General features: G+C 42.5%; 1 protein-coding gene across 1 annotated transcript in view; it reads right to left on the reverse strand.

Moving 5' to 3' along the window:
• Positions 1–8,768, reverse strand: part of LOC148041038 (ATP-dependent Clp protease proteolytic subunit-related protein 3, chloroplastic-like) — a 39,375-nt gene extending 30,607 nt beyond the window's left edge. Inside the window, exons 1-3 of the mRNA XM_087675924.1 lie at positions 8,241–8,768; positions 6,931–7,032; positions 6,718–6,840 (exon numbers count right to left, since the gene is read on the reverse strand). Of these exons, the coding sequence (XP_087532050.1) occupies positions 6,718–6,840; positions 6,931–7,032; positions 8,241–8,702 (687 nt within the window). The 5' untranslated portion in view covers positions 8,703–8,768. The remainder of the gene's footprint in view (positions 1–6,717; positions 6,841–6,930; positions 7,033–8,240) is intronic.
• Positions 8,769–12,139: the final 3,371 nt, after the last annotated feature.

Below are 12,139 nucleotides of genomic sequence, written 5' to 3' on the forward strand. Positions count from 1 at the left end.
GTTGGAGCAAACAAGCTCCGAAGAATGTGCATGGTTCCTCCGTGACCTCCGTGGTCAATCTTGCGGATTCCACTTCTCAAGGACCCCCTCAATCCTTGAATCTCAGAGTGTGTCATGGGCCCAACGAGAAGGCCGAACCTCTCCCCATCGCTCTCCATCTGCTGAAGACTCAGGAATATCCACCGCCGGAAGCTCCTCAAGTGTGGCCGGTGGAAGTGAAGACTTTGAATCAGAAGAAAAATCTCCATCAAAAGACTCTGACTCCAAAGGAATTGTCTCGAGAGCCCAACTCTCCCCTAGATATCCAAGAACGGGGTGCTCCTCACCCCCCTCTATGGCCGGAACTTCCATGAACCGCACATCTCGGCTTGTGTAGACATCCCACTTGACGGGATCAAACAGACGATATCCTTGGGACAAGGAGCTGTAACCAACAAGAACCTGTCGTCGGGAAGCCGTCTCAAACTTGTCACGCTGCGTCTTCGAAATGTGCATATAAGCGTCACGCCCAAAGATCCTAAAATAAGAAACATCAAGCTTAGTCCCAGAGTAAGCCTCAAAAGTTATCATCTTGTCAACGGCCGAAGTAGGAGATCGATTGAGGATATGAACTGTGGGAGCCACTGCCTCGGCCCACAGAAACTGAGATATCTGTCAGTGTTCCATCCTGGTGCGCGCCATCTCGATCACACTTCGGTTCTTCCACTCCAAAATGCCACTCTCTTGGGGAGTGTTGGTGTTAGCAAACTCTTGGTGAATGCCTCTATCTGTACAAAAACAAGCAAACTCATTAGACATAAATTCACCTCCCTTGTCTGAATGCAAGGTCTTTAGTCGCCAACCAAAATGGTTCTCCTCAAAGAGAAGCCAATCCTTAAAGTAAGAGAAAGCCTCTGACTTCAAAGTCAAGAAATAGGCCCAAGTCATCCTGTTGTAGTCATCTACAATCAACATGAAGTACAAGCTCCCCTTCAAGAACTCAATCCTCATCGGGCCACAAAGATCCGTAGATACAAGCTCCATGGGTGAAGTAGACCGCCTAAAAGCTTTGTTGGGAATCGCATCCTGATGCAGTTTCCCACGAATGCAAGAGACACATGGCTAATGGCTCACCACTATGTCCGACAATCCTCGGACAAACGACCCTCGTGACGCCTTCCAAAGGTACTCGTAGTTCAGGTGGCCAAACCGAGCATGCCATAGCTCAGACTGTGTCTGAGAAGTAAAAAGAAGAGAGGTAAGAGTTGGGGAAGACTTCAACTTGTAGATGCTATCATCCTCATACCCTGCAGAGAGAACCTTCCTCAATCCACGATCAAGGACACGAACAGCATCACTGTTAAGCTCCACCAAGAGACCAAGAGCACAAATCTTATGGACCAAAAGCAAATGATCCAAGCCTAGCAAATGCCACACCTCGGAAGTGTGGATACCACCACATCCATCTGAAATAAACTGCATCTCACTCCGCGTAGCAATAGATACAGAAGAGCTGACTCCAATGAGAATCTGCCCACACAAAGGTTGCAAATGGGCAACACCATCGGAAGGAGTTATGTGCCGTGAGACACCACTGTCCGCAATCCACTCTCAAGCCTGGGGAGCTGTCATTGCAGCATCATAAATCTTCGAGGTAGAGTCCTCAATGATTGCTAAGTATAGAAAAGCATCTGATGAGGGTGCAACCACCACTCCAGAATCCTTCGTGTCCTTCTTGGTGTCCTTGTCTTTGTCGGGGCAATCCTTCTTCCAATGACCGGTCTTACCACAAATATGGCAAGTCGATTCCTTCTCCTTGTCCTTCTTGGATTTGTTGTCCTCCTTTTTCTTCTTTTGGTCCTTCCCCTTCTTCTGAGATGCTTGACCAACCAATGCCTCCAATTTGGAAGCATTTTGTCCCTTCAACTGTTCCTCTTGGTCCAAGACCATAGGAACCAACTCTTCCCACCAAAGAGTCGACTCCCCCGCCTTGATGCAATAAGGGCGGAATAAAAAGTACCGAATCGTGGAGGCAAATGGGACAGTAATGTGATCGCCATGTCTTCAGACGAAATAGGCTTCCCCGCATTTTGAACCTGCATCTGAAGCTGTCGAAGCTTGTTGATGTGTTCCCGAAACGAAGAAGACTTATTCACGAACAAGGTCCGCATCTGCACCTCCAAAGAAACCCTCTTCATCAGGGTCATCCGGTTGTACATCTGGTCGAGCTCCAACAATATCTCTCGAGCCAACGTCAAGTGCTCGATGTGAGCTATCACGGCTATAGTGCAAGACAGAAATAGAAAAAATCGAATCCTGGCATTCAGTTTGTCCCAATAAGACTGGGCCTTGGTCAACTCTGCACGAGCATTGGAAGAGAGTTTGGACTCATCCCTCACCAAGGGCCTATTAATATCCTCCATCATCAGTTCCGGCAAATCATAAGACTCCAAATGGCCAATATCATCACCCGCCAGATACGGTAATTGTCACCATCAAGCTTTTGATTAGATGGAAGAGCTGGTAGGACAAGCACCTTCCTGTCCATTATCGCCTGGAACTCCAAATCAATCTCTATAGACATGTTAACCTGCAATACCTGCACAAACACAAAATTGGCCCCCTCTGACTGTGTAAATGCAGCCTTCTAGGGCCGGTTCCTCCAGTGCCCAAACCTTCTTCACCCACCGGAGGCGATGAAAAAGTAAAATCTGCACTGGAAGGCCTCAAACACAACCTTCCTCACCTTCGAACAGCAATAACCTGCAACAAATTCACCGATAAGACTCCTTTCCCACACGCCCATGCTCGCTTCAGACTTGATCCGATACGCAGCCCTCCTGCTCGCCCTCGAATCTTGGAAACGCAGCCTTGTGTCACGTTAAAATCTCCTCTTCAGACAGGTTCAGCCCTCAATCAGTCCATCTTCACCGCTCTGATACCATGTTAGAGTGCAGCGATGCGGAAGCGTAGAACAAAGACTGAGAGAGAGTGAACACAGAGAGAAGAGAGAGAGAGAGAGAAAAGGAGACAGTGTAAACGCAGAAAATCTGCGGTGTATTATGCTGTATAAGAGTGCAGAAATATACAAGGGGGCAGAGGAAATATCTGCGTATGTCTCCGACTTGATGACCTCGATCTCCGTCAGCCCGAGCACAATCTATCTCAGCCAACAGATCTCAAGATCAGAATCTGAAAATGAATGAATGGAGTGTGTCACAAACCAGCTATAAATAGCCAGAAATAGTTGACTGCGCAGTAAAAACTGTTCGACTGAAGGCTACCACGTGGCACCTACGCAGTCTGCTGACGTGGCTGCTGACATGGCACTGTCCTACTCCGCTATCCACCGACTGTCCAAGAAATGAATGTCTAACACAAACATGCTGGCAGCACTGGCGTAGACAGCATGCAAGGTAGGGCAGGCCAGAGCTGGCAGGCAGCTGCTCAGACTTCAGTAGCTCCTTCTCTACCTCACACAAATAAAGCCAATGGCAACAAGACTCGGGTGGAGTGGCATCAACTAACAATGGCTGAGTAAAATCTATGCAAAAAAGCGACTCTAATACCAAATGTGAGAAATGGCACCAGCTATGGAGAAGAGAGAAATAAGAAAGTGACAAGGTGTGAGCTGAAGCAAGAGAGTAGAGTGTCCTTGCTAAACTAAAAAGATACAATGAAAGTACAACCAATGTTTAGGTTAGGCTTAGCCATACTTTTTCAAGTCTTCCGCTACACATTTCCTCCTTTCATTTACTTCCATTTCATCTCAGCCTCACAACATCAAAAGCATCTCAATATGAAACATCTAGTATGTAGATTTCTTTCTTGATCCTTTCATGCTTGGTTTTATTCCATTTAGGACTAACACTAAAGGTCCTACATGGGCTAAAGGTCTGTTTTTTCAGTTTTTAACTTGGCAAGCATTGCCTCCATCAGCCTAGAGATAAAGATAGTATCTTCTCTAACAAGATCGAGGCTTTTGCATCCTCCTCCTTTTAGGATCCGTTTTTCTTTCCTTTCAATAGAGGTGTTTTTATCATTTAGCCATCATTATCTACACTTCTAGTTTACTTTTCATGACACATGGACAGCTACTTTGGTGATTGTGCCTTCGTACTCTTGACTAGCATCACAGCCATCTTCCAAGGTCAAGTTTCAAGCATGCTTACAATACTTAGTTAGCATTGGATCCCCCTCCCAAGATCAAGGTTGTGTTTCTATGTTTTGCATTTTGCATTTTGCATTTATTGCATTACTATCTGAGTTATTGTGTTTCAGCCATGTTTATACATTCTGTGCTTTCTTTGTGCAAACCCTAGCATATCTTCACAAGTGGATCAAACATTCTTCTCTTTTGCATTCATACTTCTCTTCAATGTCAAGGTTTCATATCAAGGCTGAAGTATCGTTGATTATACCTAGCTCGGATGCAATGTAAAGAGATGCTACAATAAAGATAAAGAACTCAAAGTGTACAACAAACATAGTGAAAGTAATAGAACTCGAGAAAAAGAGAACTTAGCATGATAAATGAATGAATGAGTAAAACAATATGTTGGTATTATACAATGGACCTTAAACCTCTATATCATGGTGAACTGCAGATAAGGTGAGTCCAAACAGGAGTCCATGACCTTCAAGCTTCTTATTACACTTACCATAATTGCATATTTTTTAACCTCAAACATCAAACCTTTCTCTTTAAGCAAAAAGCATGTCAATAGCTTGCTTCTAGTTTTTGCCTTTATACTTTCAATTGACAACTAGAAAGAAATTGCAGATTTGTATCCTAGACAATACACGAGCAAGAATTTCATAGCATCACCAAGACTACTTGTTCAGATAACTTCTATCAACATACACAAAAAATTTTGAAGTCTCGCACTAACATAGAGACCTCGAGATGGGTTGTGTTAAGGGTCAACTTAAGTGGTTTCACTTTAAAAAACAATGCACAATCTAACCACCACTTTCCATCAATTGGCTCTATGGTTGGCGAGCCAAATGCCTATAGTCAAGAGGACATGAAATTTTGTTGTGTAGCATTTGATTAAAGAGTTAATCAAATGTGCAAATGTGACGTGCATGTTAGTTATTTTACAATGTAGGACCTAGGACCCTAAGATATCAATTGGTGCCAAAGGCAAAGTTGTAACAAGTTATATCTAACAAGTACTAGGTGGTACCTGGTGTCTAAATTTCACCTAGAACATTTAATTAGCCATGAGTGTCAATGGTGACACTAGGGAATTGGCATTAATTAATTAATTAATGCTAGTTCCAAGGCTAATGAGTACTCTGGATTACTTGGGTGATAAATTGACCTACCCAATCTACTTGTTGGCTAGTCATATTAATTTTTTGAGCATGGAATAAAGATTGTCCAAGCAGCAAGCTGCTTTGCTGTAGGGAAGCAGCATGTACAATCCAGAGAAGGCTGGTAGCAGAAAACTGTGTTTTCGGTGGCACAAAGGCTGCCGTTTAGGCTGTAGATGGCTGCATATCAGGATGGAGTAGACCCAGATAGGTGGCAAATGCAATCACCAGCAATAAAAGGCTGTGTTTTTGATGCAGTACAACAGCATGATGATGACAGCAGCAGTCAAAAATGGCTAGACTGAATGATAAGGTGGCAGCTGATACCAGAAATGCCAGGTAGCAGCAGCAATCATCTAGGCAGGAGGAACTGCCACAATGATGGGCTGTGTGTATTACAGCAACTAGAGGATGAGAAAGGCATTGAAGAATGATAATGATTGAAAAAGTGAGGGTGTCCCCCTTGGTCGCTTTATAGTTATAGAGTTTTTGCCCTAACCAGAACTGTCAGGTTTCCATTTTAATTTAATTTGGCCCTTTTAGACACTGTTTTGTGTAAATTTGGCCAATGATTTTGGAACTGATTACCACTACCGTTGGCCTGATTTAGTATTTCTTAACATGCACAACCAGTTTCACATCTTTAGGAGCTCATGAGTGAGACTTAATCCCAGTAAAAATGGTCTGCTCCAGCTAATTCATCGCTTGACTTACAATGAGATCATGTGGAAGATGTCACAAAGTAGCTCAGACCCCACTAAGATACCCAATAACCTGATCGTGTTGCATTGCTGCAAAGGGAGCTTATAACCTTGATGAATATTAGTCATTGAAACATAGATCTACCTAAAGGATCCCCTAGTGAAATGCCCAGAGAAGGCATATATCCACAGTCCCGAAGAACATATGGCAATATTGTGCACGACACTTGTTCAACAGCAAAACAGTGGCCAAACTTAGGACTAGGAGTTACTCTCTTCTCATGAAGAAGATCTTAGCGGTTTCAACTGCAGAAAGTCACTTTTGTTAGACAATGCCGTTGCACCATCTGCATGTGAAGTTCCTGTAGAGTTTATGCACACATATGTGGGTTGCTGAGGATCTAACCACTGGAGATACAGCAACTCTGCTATTACCAACTCAGTGGCTGCTGAGCTACCCAGTAACCTGATCGTGTCGCACTGCCGCAAAGGGAGCTCATAACCTTGATGAGTATTAGTCATTGAAACATACATCTACCTAAAGGATCCCCTAGTGAAATGTCCAGATTAGGCACACATCCACAGTCCCGAAGAACATTTGGCAATACTGTGCACCACACTTGTTTGACAGCAAAAAAGTGGACTGGCAGCTACCCTCTTCTCATGGCAAAGATCTTAGTGCCATCAACTGCATAAAGTTACTTTTGTTAGACAATACCGTTTCACCATCTGCACGTGAAGTTCCTGTAGAGTTGATGTAGACATATGTGGGTTGCCGAGGGTCTAACCACTGGAGATACAGCAACTCTGCTATTACCAACTCAGTGACTGCAGGCACAAGCTGGACAACCAGAATAATTCAAAGTTATACATAGTGTCGAAACTATAAGCACAATAGATGACTGCCATGACCTAAAGTTCAGAAATTTACAGGCATCCCAATGTATACAATCCGACTATTGAGAAGCAACGAAGGTAAATCTGGAGGTGGCCTTCGTGGTTTATGCTCGTTATAAGCAGCTGATCTCTCAACCTGACGATATATACAACCAACATCAGAAATTGTCAAAAGAAAACATTGTTTTTTGGACTGTGCTCATGGCATTCCCATTTTTCAATTTGTTTTTCATTTAAAGAAAGCTTGCAATGTTATGAACCTTTGAGGGTAAGGCTCAGTTCATATGTATCAATCTAAAACCGAGATTGTTTGAAATCCCAACAGTCAGGCTTCACAACCATAAGTCAGAACTTTGATCATTGTTGTAAATGATGATAAATCATCCAATAAGTTTGTAAAGGCCAATCAATTTAAGTTCCTCCCCTGCTTCCATTGTGCACTGTGAAATATTGATGACAATAAGTTGGAACTGTAATCGTCATTGTAAAGCATCATAAATCATCCTCCCCTCCTTCTATTTGTGCATTGTGAAATATTGATGACTGCCATCACCATTTCCACTTGTGCACCATCAAACATCAATGATGGCCATCCCCGCTCGAATTCATGCATTGTGACATGGTGATGATGACCATCGCCATTTCCATTTGTGCACTATCAAATATAGACGATGGCCATCCCTGCTCAAATTCATGCATTGTGGCATGGTGATGATGGCCATCGTCATTTCCATTTGTGCACCGACATATATCAATGATGCCCACCCCCGATCAAATCCCTGCATTGTGACATGGTGATGATCACCATCACCATTTCCGTTTGTGCACTGTGAAATATTGATAATGATGGCAATCTCCACTCAACTTTGTGCACTATGACATGGTGATGATGGCCATCGCCATTATTGTGCACTGTGAAATATTGATGATGGCAATCTCTGCTCAACTTTGTGCACTGTATGGCTATCATTTTCATTTGTGCACTGTGAAATACTGATGATGGCAATCTCCACTCGGCTTTGTGCACTGTAACATATTGATGATGGCCATTGCCATTTTCATTTGTGCACTGTGAAATATTGATAACAGCCATCGCCCTTCCCAGTTGTGCACTGTGAAATATTGATGATGGCCATCTCCACTCGAATTTGTTTGTCCACTGTGACATATTGACGAAGGTCATCACCATTTCCATTTGTGCACTGTGAAATATTGATGACACCCACCCCTGCTTCGATTTGAGTTTGTGCACTGTGACATATTGATGACAGCTATCTCCCCTGGCATTTGCGTCCTGTGACCTATGCTAAGAATTTCCCAAAGTACAGATAACATGCCAGCTACCTGACCAGGAGCTGCCATGAGCTTAGGGCTCGCAACAAGGTCAAGCAATGGAGGTTCATCGCTACCGCTGGTGTCCCAGGCCAATTGCGCCTGCCCTGCAGGTGAAGACGCGGCAGCTTGCAGACGAGCAAGGAAAGGATCGTTGGGATGTGCAGGGACGGGGCGTGGGATCCCGATCAGGGCCCTGCAAATATGACTGCTGCCGCTGCTGCTTCTTCTGCCTTCTACTATGATTCCTCGATGCCTTGATGAGAAAGAGAGAGAGTGAGAGGGCCAGTGATCCGCAGCGGAGGACGACGACGACGAGGTAGATGCCGGGGAGGAAGTGAAGAAGCAGGGCGCCCCTATGCGCAAGCCGGCGGCCATCGCCATTGCTTCCAAATGCGATTTTGAACTGGGCCGCAGAGCTGAGAGATTATAGCGTGTAAGATGGCTCACAGTTAAATCGACAGTTGAGAACATAATAACACTCCCCCTCTCGAGAAAGGATTATTTTCCTCAATCAACATGCACCCATCTCAAGGCCCTAAGCCACTCAATGAAAATCCGAGGTATGTCTAATTGATCTTTAATTGAGTGATTCCCCTGCCTTTAAAACATCGCTTGCCTTACTCATATCTCATTATGAACCTCAAGTAGTACATATGATAGAATACAACACAAAATTTATCATTCACTTGAAAAAAACCCTATGAGATACTGCTTGCATAATCTACACCCTATGTGACACCAATTGCAAAGATGGCTTCAGAATAAAATATCGTTTGTACATGAGTCATGCAATCTATAGCCTCTCTTCTAGACTTCGCAAAGTCATACAACCCCAAATAGACTAATATTTGTCCTTAGAAGTTATCGAATGAAGGGCCAAGTAGCTTAATGTTTCATCTAGAATCTTTATCTTTAATAGGAGGTCAATCTCTTAGTATGGAATGGTAGTCTAATTGGTCGTAGCTTGGTCAATAAACTTGGGCCTTCATGCATCTAACTCTATAATGCATGTCCCTTGAAAGAACCAAACTGTAGCATCTCTTTCCTCTTGAGAGGAAACTTCAATATAAAGGAAGATATTATGTTTATGTGCTTTTCATTATCTTTAAAAATTTACCCGAATGACTTAGTTTTCTCATTGCAAATGCATACTACATAAGCCACAATAGCCTTGGAATGTTTTCTACACCATACATGGGACAACATGTATGCAACACACACACACACACACACACACGGGCTTGAATTCCAATAAATCATGACCAAAACTATCACATGGTCATGTAAATAAGCAAACAAATAAGGTATTAAGATCTACATTGTGAAATTTGTAAATGAAAGAAAAGAAGCCTGAAAGAGGAAGAGAGCTAGTGAGTGAGTGATGAAGGTTTCTACATAAAAGAATCTTCAAATCTATACTCAAATTTTGAGGCTATAAGTTTTTAAATCTTTGTGCATAACTTTCAAGAAAGAGATGCATTTCATGTATATTTTGAAACATGAGTAGGAAAAAGGTATCAAATTTGATGTTGTAAAGGGTTTGAATGCATCTATAGCATATGTTCTTCTATAATTATCCTAGCCATTTCTAAGGTCTTTCCATTACTACTTTGCATGCTCAAAACACTATTGGATTTGCCAAAGCAAGTCAATACACCATGCATATGAACATGCCTTTCTCTTGTAGGACATGCCTATAGCTTTGTGAAACACAATGCACCTTCACACAAGATAGAGCGAGCTCTAAGATGCAATGTAGCATTGAGGAAATCAATCCCATTGGCCAAACACACATTGATTTTTGTGTGTGTGTGTGTGTGTACATATATATATATATATATATATATATATATATATATCATGCCCATTGCACAAATGTGACCTTAGTGTGAATCCACTATAACACTTTGTTCAATGTTTGAAGGCCACTCTTAAAGCATAATGTGACATGCTTATTAGCAATCTAAAGACAGATACTTTCGCCTTCCAACTTTGGAGGAGTAGAAAGTTCAAAGGTATCTTGTCCTCATTTCTTACAGCTTAAGGCTCTCCTCATCCAAAGGCTCATTGTCTCTAAATACTATAGTTCTCATTTTGAAGAGATAGTGTTGCTCTCTTGCTATCTTCAATGTAATATAAAAACATTAAACCTACAAAACTCATTAGTCATGCAATGCATCACATTTGACCTAACACGATGAAAGAAAAACCATGTTCAAGTCAAATGTTAAGAGTCACTTAAAGTTGTTACTTTACTATTGTTCTCAAAATAAAAAGATCATCAGAAAACATAGATTTGAAAGCTTATCATGAACCTTCATAACACAAAGCAATGGTTGTCTTTTATAAGCCTTATACCTATATGCTATGGTTTATACATGCAACAAAAATTGTGAGAGACAAAACTATGTGCTACATCCTTTCTACTTTGGCTCACATTTGAGAGAGAGAGAGAGAGAGAGAGAGAGAGAGAGAGAGAGAGAGAGAGAGAGAGAGAGAGAGAGAGAGAGAGAGAGAGAGAGAGAGAGAGAGAGAGAGAGAGAGAGAGAGAGAGTGTGTGTGTGTGTGTGTGTGTGTGTGTGTGTGTGTGTGTGTGTGTTGGGGTGGGGGGGGGGGGGGGGGGGTTGACGAGAAGGTGGGCTTTGCTTTCTTCCCTAAAGATGGTCGTGGCTGTAGGTTGTATACTCCATTCGTGCCATAGGTCATGTCATTCTCACAGTGGGACATCTAGGCATGGAAGAGTTAGTCAATCTTGTTGGGTATGGTGTCATAGGGGTAGCCGACTAGATCTTGGTAAGGCTTGTTGGTATTAGTTGGCAAGGTCTTGGCCATGCTCACTCTTATGGATGGTTGGTCTAGTGTACCTTGAGAGCTACCATAGGTCTCCACAGAAGACAATGTTGTGGGTGTGCCATTACACACCTAATCACAACCTCAACACCACTTTTGCAAAGCACTAATGAGTCAACCATGGAGTTCTCTTCACCCCTTGGTAATCTCCACTACAAAAGATTGACTAACATAAGTATAGCCTTCATCTCATCAATTGCAAGCACAACTTCACTTATTCTCATTAGAACTACAAGCACTTCAAGCAACTAATTAGTAATACCTGTCCTCTTTTGTTAGAAGGTCCACTGACCACAATATACCGCCTTCTTACACCACTTTTGCTTTGTTTCTCATGAAGATAGACAAGTTGAATAGCACAATTGCAACATCTTTCTTGCCCTTGGAACTCCCTTAGTACATTAGGTTTAGCAACATTGGGACAACATTGGGCTTGCTCCTAATAGCCATCTTACAATCATTCACAACAAACAATGAGAACAATATTACATATGCATTTTCCCTTACTTCCATGTTATTGCTTGCCCTTACTACCTCAACTAGTGGTTCCAATACACCAACTACCAAATTATCAAATTCTTGTTATTTGCACATATTGACATATTCAAAAGTGCAGTGATGGCATTTTCCTATGCTCTTTGATTTGACGCTTGAAGTGTAGCTCCAAGGCAGGGTCCCCTTAGGTGCACCATATTCATTGCCTTATATAGCCCCATCATCTTTACACTTCACCATTCCTCCACTTGTGCCACTTCCACCTTCAATCGAACCAATTCTTCCATGTCTAATATTGTTGGGTAGAGTCATGCAATTATAATGTCCTCACTCTCTCATTCAGCTAGAGTTCAAAATTTGAATAGAACCTCTTTCACTCATAGCTCATTCAAAGTTTTGATTCAAAGCTTAGTTAACACCTCTCTCTCTCTCTCTCTCTCTCTCTCTCTCTCTCTCTCTCTCTCTCTCTCTCTCTCTCTCTCTCTCTCTCTCTCTCTCTCTCTCTCTCTCTCTCTCTCTCTCTCTCTCTCTCTCTCTCTCTCTCTCTCTCTCTCTCTCAACTA

This window comes from Lygodium microphyllum, chromosome 1 (assembly GCF_053477565.2).
Source record: "Lygodium microphyllum isolate KBCC chromosome 1, Lygodium_microphyllum_v1.1.10, whole genome shotgun sequence".
Lineage (NCBI taxonomy): Eukaryota > Viridiplantae > Streptophyta > Polypodiopsida > Schizaeales > Lygodiaceae > Lygodium > Lygodium microphyllum.